The sequence below is a fragment of the Mustela lutreola genome, chromosome 12 (genome assembly GCF_030435805.1).
Source record: "Mustela lutreola isolate mMusLut2 chromosome 12, mMusLut2.pri, whole genome shotgun sequence".
Classification (NCBI taxonomy): Eukaryota; Metazoa; Chordata; class Mammalia; order Carnivora; family Mustelidae; genus Mustela; species Mustela lutreola.
The window spans coordinates 19171397-19188146 of NC_081301.1; the positions used below are offsets into that span (position 1 = coordinate 19171397).

Consider the following 16750-nt stretch of genomic DNA (forward strand, 5'->3'; position numbering starts at 1 on the left):
CAGGATCAGGGGACAGAATGGATTATAGGGATTGGGTGGGGGTGGGGGGAGTGATGGCCAAGGTGCTGCCCAAGCTTCTGGCTTGTGTAACTGGGTGGGATGGTGTTTCCATTTGCTAAGACGGGAAATAGTGGGGGAGAGCCAGGTTTGAGGATCCGATTTGGAGGACTGGAGACAACTAGAGGAGGTGCTAGGTAAGTACTTGGCCATATGGAGGGGGTAGGGGGAGCGGGAATCACTGGGATTCTTGCCATCACTGTAGGATGAGGAAATGAAGGCCCAGAGGGGCGAAGTAACTCTGGTAATGTTACACAGTAAGTCCAGACCTGGTGTATCCTGAGCAGTGACCTGTCTTTCCAGAGTTTGAAGCAGAGAATGTGGACAGCCCAGAAAGTTCCAACTTGCCTCTCAACTGGCTCCCCGAGCAGGATCCTCACCTGGCCATGACTGAAGAGGAGCTGGATGAAACCCTTGGAGGTCCTGAGGTGGAGGAAGCTGGAGACAGTTCCCCAAGATTGGAGTATGAGACTGGTCTCAGCTCAGGGGGCGATGGAAACACCAGCCCCAGGGCTCTGGGATGGGGTCAGGACACGGACTGGGTGCCCTCTGACAAACAAGCCAGTGGAGACAAACTTCCAGAACATTCTGAGGACAACCCAACTGTTGACCTCAGCTCTGCAAGGTCCTGGAGCAGTGGGACCGTGAGCCTCGACCACCCCAACGACAGCCTTGATTCTCCCTGGGAAGGAGAAACTGATGTCCCCCAGCCCACTGGCCTGGCAGAAACCTTACTGCAAAACTCCAGCCACCACCTCCTAAGCCCAAACACCACCACTGGAGGAAGTGTTGCTCTGGCAACCCCCACGGAATTCCAAGACTCCTCGGTACCCCAGACCCAGAGCCTCCAGGGTCCAGCAGTTAAGTGGAAAGAAAGTACCAGCCTCTCCTACCCTCAATTGGGGGACGAAGCCTGGAAACGGACACGGACATCCCCTAAGACACTCCCTTCTCGATTCACTGGCTCTGTCAGCCTCCTGAATCCGCCTAGGTCAGGCCGGCAAGACAGGCTGCCGCCCAGGCAGCAAGCCACTCTGGCTGGCCCTTCATCTTCTGATGCCTCCAAGTATGGGCGGGGGCAGCTGAACTACCCACTCCCTGATTTCTCCAAGGTTGGACCCCGAGTAAGGTTCCCCAAAAATGAGAGCTACCACCCCCCCAAGGCCAGGAACCACAGCAGGCAGCCCCAGGGCCCCGCCAGGCCGCTGATCTTCAAGTCTCCTGCTGAGATCGTGCAGGAGGTTCTGCTGAGCAACGGAGAAACCGGCCCGGCCAAGGACCCACCTGCTACACACCCCATCACCAGGGTACCCCAAGAATTTCAGACACCTGAGCAGGCCACCAAACTGGTCCATCAGCTCCAGGTAAGCTGGTCTCATGTCTATAGGCATGTCACCAAGGTTCTTGGCCCAGGGTTCGAGGCCGTTCCAGTAGGAAGTCTTAGGACTCAGCCAGAAATCCCCTGCTGGTAGAGCAAAGATTGTACCTGAGCTGGTTCCTAAGCTCTTTGCTCAAAAAAAGAGCAGTGCTTACACTCATGCCACAAGGATAATCCGGTGCTTGTTTTTAACTTCTGCTGTGAGAAACTCAAAACATATACATGATAGGAACATGGTCTAATGAACCCCCGTGTACCTGCCACCCAGCCCCCACCAACCTTTTTTTACCTGTGGCCTCCTCTCCTCCCCCTCTCAGCATACTGGAATATTTTGAAGCAAATTTCAGGCCTCAGATCATCTTACCTAGAAATATTTTAGTGTGTATGTCTGAAGACTGGCACGTTCTCTGGAACGGGGCGATCCCATCAGCTTATCTAGAAGCCGATACCAGTCCTACTATTACTCAGTTGCCAGTCTGTGTTCGGATTGTGTCTCAGAAATGGCTTGTTCATTTCAGTGGGTTCGAATCACAGTCAAACACAGCTCATCTGTTGCTTGTGATCGATGTGCCTTTCTTTCTTTCTTTCTTTTTTTTTTAAGATTTTTAATTTGTTTACTTGACAGAGATCACAAGTAGGCAGATTGAGAGAGGTGGAAGCAGGCTCCCTGCTGAGCAGAGAGCCCCATGCGGGGCTCGATCCCAGGACCCTGAGATCATGACCCAAGCCAAAGGCAGAGGCTTTAACCCACTGAGCCACCCAGGTGCCCCTCGATGTGCCTTTCAGATCTCCCCAATCCCACCCCTGTTTTTTTTTTTTCAAATCTCCTTCTTCCTTTTGGTGTATTTGTTGAGGAAACTAGTTCTGTCCTGCAGAGTCCCCCACGTTCTGGAGTTTGCTGACACACCGTCTCATCTCTCCTACATTCCACTGTCTTCTCCTTGTCCTGCATGTTGTCCTTCTAGAGCTCGAAGCTTTTTGGGCTTGCAGCCCTCTGTCTATTTCCCCTCCAGACCACCAGCTCTATGTGGCTAGGGCCGTTTTTTGTTTCGGGGTTTTGTTTTTTGTTTTTTGTTTTTTGTGGGTTTTTTTTGGTAAGAGCATGTCACAGGTGTTTCATTCAGGAGGCACAGGATTCTTGGGATTCTTACTCGTCTCTCATTTGTGATGTCTGCAGCCACCGATGGCCATGGTCTTGATCCAGTCTTCCCTTTGGCAGTGACAAAGTGATAGTATCCTCATGCTGTCATTCCTCCTGCATTCGCTTGCTGGAGATCTTCTCTAAAGTAAAATTTTCTCTCATTGACTATTTGGTTATCAAGGTCTTATTCCTATGGGAAACACGAGAGAAACGCTTGAGTCTGTTCTTCTAATTAAGGGTTTTCAGACCCATGCCTCTGTTCTCCGACGTCCTTCAGAAGCGGGGGTGCCATTTTTTTTTTTTTTTTGCCTTTTCCCTGCCGTGACTTGTGTGACGGAGCTGCTCAGTTTAGTTGAGGGCAAGTAGTGACTGAGTAAATGCGATTGTGATTCCCAAGTCTTCTACGGGACCCTTGGATGATTCATTCCACCCGCCATTAAAAAGCCACTTAGGAAGCACAGGCTCCGGTCGTGCGGGGACCAGAGCCGTGGGGAAGACGGATGTGGGCCTCAGCCCGCAGAGGTGACAGACAGCAGGGAATCAGGACAGATGAGCAGGGAGTTGCAGTCCCTGGGATGGGTGATGCGTCAAGGTAAACCAGCCCAGAGGCCCTTACCCCTGATGGACAGTCCGGGAGGTTAGCAGGCTGTCCTACCTCCTCTCCCACTCAGAATTTGGCCATGGGGGTGTGTGTGGCACGTGAGCCTGAGGGGTTCTGCTCAGCTTCCACCTTTGAGGAACCCTTGGGGGTCTGGGCTCCCGGGAGGGGTCTCACGGTGAGGGACATGGGCACATGACCCTGTCGCTCTCCCTTTCCTGCAGGAGGACTACCGCAAGCTCCTCACCAAGTACGCCGAGGCTGAGAACACCATTGACCAGCTGCGCCTTGGGGCCAAGGTACTGGTTGGGGTGGGGTGGAGGTGGGGGGCCTGGCCCCCGAGAGATGACACTCCCCCACAGTCTTTGCTCCTGCCTCCTAAGGCCCTGGAGATACAAGAACCCAATCTTTAATCTACTACAGGGTCCCTCTGTGACCTTGGGCATTGACCTTCATCATTGATGAACTTTGATGTCCTTGAATCCTAGAATCCAGGTTTCCAGGATTCTCACAGGTCTGGGGTCAGACCACTTGGGCTCTGCTCCTGGCTCCATTACTGACCAGCTCTGTGACCCCACACAAGTTTCTTGGGCTCTCTGAACCTCAAGGGAGTAGCACAGAGTTTCTGCTCAGCTCCTGAAGCTTATTTCTTAGGCCTGATCCTTACAGAATGGCTCACACTCAGCGTCCCCTCTCCCCCACTGATTGAATGTCCAGTGTGTAGCAGAGCAAGTGAGGAGGGGGAAATCCATCCATGCCCATCCTGCTCATCCCCCACCCTGCCTGGGGAGGAGGCTGTGAATTCTCACTTGGGACCTTCCCCTTTCTGGGGCTGAGGCAAGAAGTGGGGCCTGTTGCTGCCCCTGGTAGCTTCCTGCCTCCCCTGCCCTGCTCTTGCCCCATCAGGCCACAGTGGAGGAGGGGCTGGGAGCTGAGGGATGGAAAGGCAGACCTTCCCTCACCCTTGCCTGCTGTCTTAGGGCCCCTACCTGGCCTGTCCTGTCACGCCCCAGGACCCCTCCCCTGCCACAGGTTAGTCTCATGCCTCCAGAGGCACTTCTGTGATGTGTGTCCGAGGCAGGCCTGATAAGAAAATGGAGGTCCTGTTCTGGGAGCAGTTCTCCTGTGTCCCCACACCTGTCTGGACACAGGTAGATCCCTTCCATCCTGGCTGCTGTCGGGCAAAAGGGGGTTAATCAGACCTTCCTCCTGGGAGCTGGTGGGTTCCACCTGATATCTTAAGGCTCCTTCTAGCTCTATGAACCAGAGAGCCAGAGGCGGTGTGGAAGGGCAGGGGAGTTGGGGAGACCTACGTGGGGCATGGTGAGGCATCCTCCCTGGGGGAACCATGTGCACATGGCTGCAGACTCCTAGAGGCTCCACAGAGAAAGGAACCGGCCATTAAATCCAAACTCGCAGCTCCCCCATCTAACAAATTGGGACTTGGGTCCCCAGCAGCAGCAGAGGCTGGCAGAGTTCAAGGTCAGGGGCAGGACCTTGGAGCACCTCCTCCGTCCCTCTTCTCCTTGCTCCCTCCTTGACTCAGTTTAGAGAGTGAGTCAGTGTATGGAATTCGAGTACCAGGCCCTGGCAGATACTTCCAAAGACATGGGGACAATTCTTCTTTTGAATATTATTAATATGAAGGTGTTTATTGGGCACCCATGTGCACCAAGCACCATGCAGGCGTGGGCAGGCGTGGACACCATAAGAGCACAACCCGGTGGGGACCCGAAGTCTCCCCATGGACGGTCACCTTGTCCCAGCTGATGACCCAGACCCATCTCTTACTTGTGAGAGGAGCTTAGGAGGGAAGGTGGGAGAGGCTGGGAATGGTTCAGTACCAGTTCACCCACTCTGACTTTCTGGAAGAATGACTCCTTAGTTTGGGGGTGCTCCTCAACAGAATGGTGAGCATGGGTCAGCTAGACGCTTCCAGAAGCAGGATGATTCTCTCCCGGTCCCCTAGTCTCACAGCTGCCCTGGTGCGGCCATACAGGCAGGGCTTACTGTCCCGGTGGGCTCAAGAGGACATGGAGCCTGGCTGGGGAGGGACTTGGGGGAGGGGTCCTGTCTTCCCAGCTGGGCTTTTCATCCTGTCCCCAGCTCTGTAGACTCTACCCTGAAGACATAGGGAGACCCTGGTGTGGCTTCCTGCTCAGAGTTCTTGCCAGGGAGGCTGGCTCGTGGAGACAGAAGTCTTACTGCTCCTTCAGACTAAGCTGGCGGGAATGGACCCTACAGGGACCTGCTGAGTGCCACCCCCTATCTGCTCAGAGCCCAAGGGGAAGGGGTGGACCCACGTGGGAGGGAACCAGGCAGCCCGGCAGTGGGTGGGCAGCGATGGTGGGGACCTGGGGGAAAGGGACTGGCAGGTACTAAGTGGTAAAAAGACACCAGGCCCCAGGCTAAGTATTACCAGGGTCCTCTCGTTTGATCAGCACAAGAGAAAACTGAGGCACAGCCAGGCCGTGGTTTGTTCAACCCCTCAGCTAGGAAGGGATTTAAAGCTGGGGATTAAACCTATGTCTGCCGGATTCCAGAGTGGGCGCGCTTCTCCCCGTGCCTGGGGCGGGCAGGATTTGGGATCCTGAGCTGGGCATGTGGCAGAGGCACAGGGACAAGGCAGAATGACGATGTTTATAGTGATGATAACAGCAGTGATACAGAGATGTTTACGGAACACTGTCCTGAGTTGTTTACCACTGGGAAAACTGAGGCACGGGGCAGATAAGAATATTTGCTCATCGCCCAACCAGCAGGTGCCGGAGCTGGGGCTCGAGCCCAGCAGTATGTCTCATGAGCCCACTATTCACCCTACCTTCTCCAGCAGAACCAGACTAGGCAATGGTCCCTGCAGCTGGGGAGGCTGGCAGGGAGTCCCAGGGCCTGGCCTGGGGACACCCCTGAAACTGGACTGGGGGTAGGGCGGGGAGGCAGCGCTGCTCCTGAGTCCCTGCCAGACTCACTTCTCTCCCACAGCTCAGGGCCAGAGTTGATGGTGATCTCACTGATTTGCTGCCACACTGTCACCTCCCCCCAGCTGCTGTCCCTGTGCTCAGCTGCTGGGGCATCTGGAGGGGCTGAGGAGACCAGACACTACCCCAGAAAGAGTTGGGGGGGGGGGGGGTTGACATAAAACTGCCCTTACTAAAATGTGTGTTCTGCTGACCTGGCTGGTCCAGGAGCCCCTGATGGAGGTGGGGGGGGGGGGGAGCACAGAGGTTAGTCTTCAGAGGAGTTGGGGGAAACATCTCCTATTCTCTCTACTCCCCCCTCCCCTCCTTGCCCCATTCATAAAGCACATTAGCATTTTAAAGGCTGTGAGAAACCCATCTGTGCAAAGACTAGTCCATTATTTAACCCCGTGTTTCCCACAGTTGCTGGTCTACTGTTCACTGATTAACCCCCCTGAAGGAGCTAATTCGGCCTCAGGGAGCTCCACGGAACACCCAGGCTTAAAAGGGGTGCCCTGGGGCACTGGGGTGGGTGGTGGCTGTGTCCAGAGACAGATCCAGAGAGGGCGGGCTCCCGAGCAACTTCAAATTACCCACACTCACCCCCAGCTCCACCTTCCCAGGCCTCTGCAAGGGCTTTTGGCCGCTCTGCTGAAATGGTTCCTGTTCCTGTTTCTTACCCAGGTTGGGCCTGGGTAGGCTGGGCCTGAAGCTGGGGGAGGGGCAGGGTGGGGTCCTGGGCCTTCCCCAGATTTGGGTCACCCTGGAAGGAAAGGGGTGCTAGTGGGAAAGCCCCCACAGGCGGGTCTGAGCAGATGGTGGAGAGGATTATTAAAATCCAGCTTTGTTCTCATCAGATGCTGGGTCTGAAGGAGGGGGAGGCAGTGGGGGCCAGGCTGTGCTGGGCTATTGTCCCTCACTTTGGAGTAGATTTTTGTGCCACAGCCAGGACGTGAAGAGCAGCTTAAGCAGGAAGAGGCTGCCTGCCTGGGGGCTAGGGAGCCCCGTGTACCCTACACTGCCCATGCCTGACCCTGGGGCAGCAGGGAGCAGTAAGATAAGCTGCCTTACCAACTGGGAGGCACTGAGGCACCACAGGGGAAGAGCGTTTCCAGGGACCTGCCTCCATGGTGGCCCCATAAATGACAATCGTGATGATAATGGAGAGAATGATGGTGGTGATAGTGATAATGATAGTGATCAAGGTGCTGCTGCTGCTGATGGTGATGATGGTGATGGTGATAATGTTGATGGTGATGATGGTGATGGTGATAATGGTGTTGGTGACGCTGGTGATGATGGTAGTGAGGGTGATGTGTAATGATGGGAACAGCAATCATAATGGTGATGACGAATATGAGGGTAGTGGCTTCTGGTTATTGAGCAGTCACTTTGCGCAAAGACAAGTTAGTTAAATCACCTGTTGTAGGACTCAGAGTGGCCAGGGGCAAAGCCCACAGGTGAATATTTTCAGCTCTGGGGGCGATACAGTCTCTGTGGTAGTGACTCACAGCCACTGTGGTAGCATGAAAGACCCTAGATGACACATAAGCAAGCACAGCTGTGTCCACTAGAACGTAATTCACCAAACAGACCGTAGCTGCCCAGCCCTGCACTGGCCCACCATCCGTTCCTGGGTCTCCTTTGATCTTGTGCTTCACACAGACCTGCTTGGCCATCGGCCCAATTCTAGACTTCTCCCTCACCCACTGGGCTGTTTATCATGTGAAATCCACCCTCAGATGACGGAGACCTGCTACGGCTGAGAGAGGAGCTCATGCACGTGTTGGATTACTCACTCATTCAGTCATCAATTGTCATTATTATCAATGGGATACTTATGATTAAAAATGTTTTTATTAATAATATATACTTATAATATACTTGCTAAATGTGAAATACCATATTAATTATAATTGCAGTTACATCATAAATTATGGTAACAAATATTAGTAAAAATGATTAATCTGGGAAACCAGAGTCTTTAGGGTCATGTCAGGGTTGTGGTCTCAGCCCAAGGATTTCCAGCTGGAGATTTTGAGTGAGTTAACCAGAGTCTCAGTTTCCTCTTCTGTAAAATGGAGAGGATAGTCCCTGCCCGGCCTCCCCTTCAGGACTGCCGTGAACAGAGGAAGGAAGGGCCTATAAGTCCTTGGCCCCGTGTTTGGCCCCCACTAAAGGTAGGGCTCCACTAAAGGTAGCAGTAATTATTACAAGGCATGTTTGTTGAGTGCCTAAGTGATGGTATAAGTGAAGGGAGGCCTGTTGAGGAGTTTGCCCCAACCCTGACTTGGCTCTGCTCATGCTTCCCCTCCCGGACAGGTGAACCTGTACTCGGACCCGCCCCAGCCCAACCACAGCATCCACACAGGGACGGTGCCCCAGGGGACCAAGGTCTTGTCCTTCACCATCCCACAACCCCAGTCTGTGCTGCGGTGGTCGGGCCCTGCCGAAGCCCCACAGACCCCTGGGGCCTCAGGTGAGTGTGGGAGATACAGTGGGGCTAGAGGGCCTTCTGCCTGTGATTCTGCTCTGGGGGCACTTGGTTCCTCCTGGGGTGACACTGGCTTCAGGCCAGGTGAGGGAGGGAGGCAAGACCCTTCTCTGGGACCTTTGACTTGAAAAGGTCAGACGCAGATGTGGGAAGTGTCTTGCCTAGAGCCAGAGCAGCCTGGGGAAAGCTCTGTTCTGCACTTGGCATTGGGTGATCTTGAATCCACTGCTGTACAGAGAGCCCTGTCACTCTGGAGCCCACGTTGGGACTGGGCTCTGTGCCAAGGCTTGCCACGTGTGATCCCAGTTAATCTTCACATCGGCCCCATTGAGAGTCAAGGAGACCAAGGCTCAGAGAGGCGAGGTCGTGCTGAAGGTCACACTGCCACAGCAGGAAGGGGAGGGTGGGGATGTGAACCGGCCTGTTTCTGAGTTAGAGCCTGAACCACTGATGGGGAAACCAGAGGCCTGTCTGGGCCCCAGCTGTGAGATCTAGGGCACATCCAGAACTCGTTCTTCCCCCGTACCTGGTACTAATACACTGCCCGCCCGCATCCTGGAGCCCCTGTGAGGACAGTGTGATCACAAGATGATGGTTGGAGCTTGATGATGGTGGGTGTGGTTCTGAGGTTGGCTGTGAGTCCTTCTGGCCCAGGAGGGACTGTTCTGGACCCCAGCATTGAGTGGTTGTGCATTCCAGGGTGGCTGTCTGTTCAAGGAGACCTGAGTCCATCCTCGTCTGCCCCAGCAAGGCTTCTGGAGAACCCAGGCATCACCCAGGACCAGCCCTCAGCAGAGCAGGCCCAGGGGTTGGCCTCTCAGGCCCGCCGGTTCATGTCCAAGGTGAGGGGGATCTCCAGCTTTGCCCATGGGAAACACAACTCACCTGGAGAAAGCAGGGTGTCTGCCTGCTTGAGTGAGAAGCTCTCCACTGGGCTCCCTTGCTCCTCCCCTGGGGGCGGTAAATGGGCCATCCCCAAAACGTGAGCCTCTCCCCGTACTTGGATACCACTTGGGCTAGAGCCCTGTCCTTGTCACTCAGCACTGGGTTCCCTCCCATTTTTGTTGTCGGGTCTCATCACATTCCCTCCAGTTGTGCTTGAAAGTATCTCTTGGGTCCCCCTCCCAGGAGAGACTTTGAGCCCTTCCAGGATTCTCGAAGGATAGCAGAACACTCTACCTGTTCCTCTTCAGGATAAATGTTCCTGCTTTCTTAGTTCATTCATTACAGACATCCATTCTCGGTCTCTTCACAAAGGGCCTTTATATTTTCACCAAAGAGTCAAGTAACTGAGTTGTTTGTAGCACTATTTATAACCATATACTTGGCCTTCTGCCCAAAGGGCTTTAAAGTGGCTGAGAAAATACTTGTATTATAACCAACTTCTGAAGATGAAAGTAAGGAAACAGGGGGCAAAGGGGAAGTAAGGGTAGAAAGAACTAGAGGGAACTTAGTATAAAATTAACAAACAAAATGTCCATTTGTACCCTGAATGCTTTAACAGGTCTGTGTTTGGCTTTGAGGTTCCTGGCTGTCAATGCAAAAAGGGAAATGCAATAGTTACATATGTTGCCATGTCCGTAAAATAATTCCTTCAGAGTAATACTACCATGCTTTTATTTATTTATCTGTTTATTAGTTAGTTAGTTAGCTGGTTAGTTAGTTAGTTAGTTTTGTAAGTGTTTTACTGGGAAGATAGAATTCACATGTCACACAATTTACACCTTTAAATGTAATGCTTCGGTGGGTTTTACTATATTCACAGTCATACAGTCGTCCCCATGGTCGGCTTCAGAACATTTTCAGCACCCAGTAAGAGCCCGCAGGTCCATGAAGGGACTCTTCACTCCCCATTCCCCTGGCCCCTGCCCCTGGGAGCTGCTCACCTACTTTCTGTCTCCATGGGTTTGCCTCTTCTGGACATGTCATATAAATAGAGTCCTATAATAATCATCCTTTTGTGTCTGACTTCTTTCCCTGAACAGAATGTCTTCATACATGTATGGTAGTGACATGAGAAAGTACTTTATCCTGTGTAATCACCATCATTCTGAGTCCCATCCCTAGAGGGGATAAAGCAAAGCCAAGGTCATCACACTGAACAGGAGCTGGGGCACCAGCATTGTTTGAATGAGAGCCACAGGTTAGGTGGCTCCTGCGTACTTGACCTCTGGCCAGTCCAAACTGAGATGTTCTATCAGTGGAAAGTGATGGATCTCAAAGACTTAATGCAACAAGAGAATATAAAATACCTCATTAGTAATTTTTTGCATTGATTACATGACACAATAATGGTTTAGGATCATAAAATATATTATTTTATTATTTTACCGTTCCTTTTTTTACATTTTAAATATGGCTACTAGAAACTTTTATTTTATTGAAAATTTTAAATTACATATGTACCTTGCATTACATTTCTATTTTATGTAGAGAAGTTATGTAACATCATTGTATTATATAGATTTCTAAACTGGGGCTCTTGAGTGGCTCAGTCATTAAGCCTCTTCCTTCGGCTCAGGTCGTGATCCCAGGTCCTGGGATCAAGTGCCGAATTAGGCTCCCTGTTCATTGGGAAGCCTGCTTCTCCCTCTCACACTCCTCCTGCTTGTGTTCCCTCTTTCACTGCGTGTGTGTGTGTGTGTGTCTCTCTCTCTGTCAAATAAGTAAATAAAATCTTTAAAAAATAAATTTCTATATTACAATTTTGCACTAACCTAAAGCTTTCCTAGAAATCCCAGAAAGCCCCAAATCGCCTTTGCCCTTTATTTCCTAGTGAAAATTTTTTTGGTAATGATAATAGATGCCCAATGTAAAGTCCCTCACATGGTACAGAGGACATATGCAGTGAAAAGTCTGTTTTCCTGTACTTGCCCTTCTGTTCTGTGCAAAAATGTTCAACACACACGCGTGTGTTTATAGAAATGGTCACTTAAGTATGTATGCTATGCTATACCCTGACTTTTTAAATATCCCGAAGTTGACTTTTTCTGGGTAGGCAATGAATTCACTTTGTTCAAAGTTCAAAAGATGCATATAGGAAAAATGCTTCCTGCCATCTCTGTCCCCCACCCCGTCCCCGCCACCCAGTTCTCTGCCCCAGAAGCAATGAATGGTTTCAGTTTCTTGCATCCTTCTAGAGGTCGTCTAGAATATACAGGCAAATGTATTTATATTTTTCCTTCTATATTCTCTCGATAGTTTACACAAATGGTAGCATATTAAAAAGACTGACCTGTCCCTTGATTTGACACTGAAAAGTAGGTGTTTCCTTACAGAGGAGCAGGTACACATACCCTTCCTCCTCTTGATGGCTGTGTACTATTCCACGCATGGGCTTTTAGATGGTTTCCCGTTGCCCCCCAGTTATGCTGTAGTGAACACTCCTGTCCCATAGGCCTTCATGCACATGAGTGAGTGTGCTTTGCTCTAGATAAATTCTGGGAGGCTCCACTTTGATATTTTCAAAGGCTGCCAGGGCCAAGGCCCATCGTGGAGTCGGTGACTGGCATCCGCCTTTCCGTGCTTGGCAGAAGACCCACATTCTGAGGTGGGACCCAGTTCCTGGTGCCAGTGTATAAATGTGACTAAGTGTTGGGGGAGCCTGTGGGACCCATCTTCCAGGGTCTGGACTAACAGAGCGTGTTTCCTGTCCTCCCAACGTCCAGGTGGAGTCCTTTGCAGGACTGATACAGGCGGGACGGCTGACGGCCCAGGACCAACTCAAGGTACCACCCACTGCAGGAGACTTCGTCTCCCACGGCCGAGTCTCTGAAGCCTCGTCTGCCACAGGACAGGCCAGAGAATCCCAGACTCACTGTCTCCTTTGAGAGCAAATAGCCACTGCTTAGCTTGCCAGGACCACGATCATGATAGCGCAGGATTCCCGCTCCTTAGCCGTGACGATGGTGTGCCAGGCACCGTGGTGAGCCTCGGATACACATGGCTTCATTTTCTCATAGAAAGCCGGTAAGGCAGTTAGAGTCATCACCCCCATTTAACCGGAACGGAATGGAGAAGGCCACACATCTAGTCAGCAGCAGAGCCCAGACCCTGGTCCATCTGACTCCCAAGGCCAAGGTGGTCCTCCCTGGCCTGTACTGCTTCCCACTGACAATGCGGCTTCTCAGCCACCAGCAGCAGACTTTCTCTTTACTTACCTTTCTTATCAACGTAATTGCCCAATATTAGAAAACCAAGGGGGAAAGGGGAGAAGCGCCTTCTAACCATTATTGGCTTCCTTCCTTTGGACTTCGGTATTTCTAGATACACTGTAGTCATGTATAAAATCTAGATTTCTGCTGCCTCAGCCAGGGTCCTGGGAAGGAGCAGGGGAGCTCTCAGAGCTGGGAGTGAGGGGGTCGATGTAGGGCTGTGAGCAGGACTGTGGGCAGCATCCGGGGATCTGTCAAGGAACAGGGAAGCCCGAGGACTGGCTGTTCTCTCCCATAGGGGCGGCATAGTCCCATGGGGAGCCAGCAGGTGGGGAGGCCAGCTGTCAGTGGAGGCACAGAGCAGGGTGGAGAGAAGAGCTCAGATGGGATGGAGAGGGGCAAATGCAACACACTTGGTTAGTTAAAAAAAAATAATAATAATAACTGTATTTTCACTGTGTTATTACTATGTTGCCAATGACCGTGTTAGCCTGTAGACATCATCTGTTTTCTAATTGCAAAATGTGTGCTATGTGTTATATTATCTCGTTGAAGGGATGACCAAAGACCTTGAACATCAAAAACCATTCCCTTTCTTCCCCTATATCTTCATTCCCCCATATCAGAGTAGGTCAGGAGCTGTTGGAAGATCATGCTTGCCCAGGAACTAGACTCTAGGTTGCCCTTGAACTCAGTCTGCCGTCTGCATAGAATGAGTGGTATGGGGATGATAATAAGGCAGAGATGATGATCTGACCTCCCACGGCTTAGCCATCTGTAAGCTATGGAGGCCTAGCGTCACTGCTAGACCCATGAGCTCTGGAGCTAGAGGACCCGGGTTCAAATCCAGATTCCACCTTGTTCACTCACTGTGTGACCTTTACTAACTTCAGTAACCTCTCTGTGCTTCAGTTCCTCCTCTTTAAATGAAGATGATAAATGACCCCTCTTGTTAGGATTATGTTGGAAATTAAATAAATAATGCACAGTGATTCAGCATTAGCTCCTGTTTTCCCTGGTATGATGGTGATAAGATCATCTGTCATGCTAGTCTATGAGGATTCCCAAATCCCATGAGTCACAGAGTGACTCATGTTCCCAGATCGGCAGTTTTGAGAAGAAGCCTGAGGATCCATGGTCTCTCAAGAACCAGGTCCTTATGGGGACAGCGTGATGGCACATCTGACACCAAGAGCTTCAGGGAATATCAGAGCTCTAGCAGCTCTTCCCAGGAGAGACTGGTGCTCCCTGGAGCTGGTCCCAAGACTCTAAGCCATGCTCCGTCTTGCTAGTCTGATGGCAGAGAGCTAGACCACGGTCCTAACCCTAGCCTTCCAGCAACTTGGAGGCCCGGAGGACAGGTCTCCATCCATCCCCAGCCCTACCGTGAGCTGTCTCCTCCGCTGCATTGCAGGGTCAGAGCCCAGCGGGGCTGGGCACTCAGTCCTCTCGGTCTGGTCTGGTCACAGGTGTTTCAGCGCCTGAAGGCTGCCCATGCAGCCCTGGAAGAGGAGTACCTGAAGGCCTGCAGGGAGCAGCCGCTGGCCCAGCAGCTTGTCAGATCCCAGGGGATGCCTGGAAAATTCGATCCTGGCAGGTACATGCTGGGGAGGGAGACCCCTGGTTCCCTTGGTCGCCAGGAAGGGCACATTTCGACCTCATACATACATTCCCTACAAGCACAAGGAGAAATCCTACCCCAGTTAACAGCATATTCAGGTGGGGGAATGCCTGAAGGCTAAGACCTGTGTCCTTTTGGACTCACTGCAGTGAGACATGACCTTGGATATGAAAACCGAAAGCACTCATCAGAGTGGGGACCTGAAGCCAGAGGGGGAAGAGATTGACTCAACGTCCCAAAGGCTGCTGGTGGCAGAGGCCTCCTGGTTCCCAGTGGAGTCCCTTTTCACCTTGTTTTGTCGAGTTCTCCATGTCATTCAAATTAGGACGCTGAATGGACCCTCCGTGGGCATTCTCTGGGGTCTGTGCTCTGAAACACGGCCTCCCAGTCCTGCCCGATGTGGCTGCTGTAACAGGCTCTGGGTGCTGGTGTCTGCCCTTTGCAGGGAGCTGGAGGAGGAGATATTCCAGCTGGGAATTCGCCTGGAAGAGCTGAAGGACCACATGGACCAGAACCAGCAGGAGCCTGGGCGAGCTGGGTCAGACTCCCCTCCCGACAGCCTCCCGGCCTCGCCCACCCCGCGCCAGCCAGCAGGCCTGCCTTCTCCTTCAGGACAAGCCCCCACTGCCACCGTCCAGACCCTCTGCCCTCAGGTACCTCTGTGCCCAGCTGTACTGGACCATCCCTTCCTCTTTCTCTTCATTAACTGACTTGTGAAGTAGGCACCAAATGCCAGTGGCCCCGGTACATGGTGGAAATTCAGTGAGATACAAACAGAAACGGGTGCCCTCTACCCTCATGGAGTTTTCTGTCTAGCAGGACTAATTCTGTTTTGTTCAGGGCCCCAAAGAAGAATTATGGGGCTCTAGGAGAGGTAGCAGGGTAACATGATTAAGGTTATAGGGCAGGAGAAACTCTCCTTGAGGAAGAAATGTTTTAATGGGATCTGAAGGTGAGTGGGAATTCCTTCATGCAGAAGAAGAGAAGTCATGCAGCTGGGGAAACAGCCTGTGCAGAGGCCCTGTGGTTGGAGTATGGAATGTGAAGAGGCAGTTGTCTGAGAGCTGTGGCTAGAGAGGCAGTCAGGGGACCCATGATGTCAGGGCTAAAGGCTTGGCCTTAAAGCTCTTGGAGGGTTTTTCAGCAAGTGGTGTTAAAAGAGGGTATGCAGGTAGGTGGGGCAGGAGCCAGGGCAGATGGAGAGATGCGTGGACCTGAGAGAGGCATAGAAGACCCCTTTGCCTGGATATGCCATGGGAGTGAGGGGAAGGGCGGGGGAGAGCATGGCTTCCAGTATCCCAGGGGACTGATCACTCCAGGAGACTATTCACAGATCAGAAGACACTAGACAAGGGCCCTGCACAGAAGGCACTTTGTAGAAGTCTCTCCGGAGGGCCAACATCACAAGCCGCTGGGAGATACCACTGTTTGCATGGCATGTAGTTGAGCAGAGTGAGGCGATGGCAAGGGAGTCTCTAGATTTTGCTGCCCTTGCTGCACAGGCGTGTGTGTTGGGGACAGAGCAGGAGAAAGGACAGCGTGGCAGGTGAGGTGGGGGCTGCCGGAGGGCGATACCCATGATGCGGGGAGCTCTTGGCGGCTCAGGGTTGTGGGGGAAGCTCTCCCACTGGGGAAAGCTCCCCCCAGTGCTGCCTCGTGCACCAGTGGATGAAAACCTGAGTATGTCCTCTTCAGGGGCTCCCATGCTCCCGCCTGGGAGGTGTTTGGGGGGTTCAGTGTCCATACTGGAATGGAGCTGGCCGGGAGAGATGCTGCTGGCAGGAAATCTGGGCTCAAATCTCAGCTCTGTCCTCGCTTCTGTTGTAAGTTTGGGCAAATCATTTGAGCCTCAGTTTCCTGTCTGTGAAATGGGTGGTGATAGTCATCCCTGCTGGGCTTCGGAGAAGTGCCGTCTGAGTGGAGCCTGGTGGGGAGTAGGTGTCCGTGAACAGCGTCAGTGCTAAAGATCACCCCGTCCACTCCCTGCGCTCTGCCCACGCAGGAAAGGGTGACATGGCTTTTGAGGCTCAGCTATTACTTTTCAGCCCCCAGCATGAGCCTTGTAGAAGGTAGGTCACTGAGTAGTGTCTATTACCTGCTGAATGTCTGTCTCTTCACTGCCCAGCCTGCCGCCGCCAGCAGCATGGGCCCCTACGCCTCAACTGTGAACGTGGAGCTTAGCCCTGCGAGCAGTGAGGGGGACAGGCCCCTGGGCCTTTCGGCCCCACTCAGGCACGAGGAGCTGGAGGTGGAGCAGGGTCTCCATGGCCTCCTGGAGCGGTGAGTACCAGGGGGGGGACCAGGGCATCCAGCCCCATGACGGGATGGTGCCCGGCCTTGCTGGGCAGAA

General features: G+C 52.5%; 1 protein-coding gene across 8 annotated transcripts in view; it reads left to right on the forward strand.

Moving 5' to 3' along the window:
• Positions 1-16750, forward strand: part of AKNA (AT-hook transcription factor) — a 50518-nt gene that overhangs the window by 16587 nt on the left and 17181 nt on the right. For all 8 annotated transcript variants that reach the window (XM_059143525.1, XM_059143523.1, XM_059143521.1 and 5 more), the window contains 8 exons: positions 361-1421; positions 3399-3473; positions 8454-8610; positions 9325-9467; positions 12294-12353; positions 14249-14376; positions 14846-15053; positions 16526-16680. In XM_059143525.1, coding sequence (XP_058999508.1) covers positions 361-1421; positions 3399-3473; positions 8454-8610; positions 9325-9467; positions 12294-12353; positions 14249-14376; positions 14846-15053; positions 16526-16680 — 1987 coding nt within the window. The remainder of the gene's footprint in view (positions 1-360; positions 1422-3398; positions 3474-8453; positions 8611-9324; positions 9468-12293; positions 12354-14248; positions 14377-14845; positions 15054-16525; positions 16681-16750) is intronic.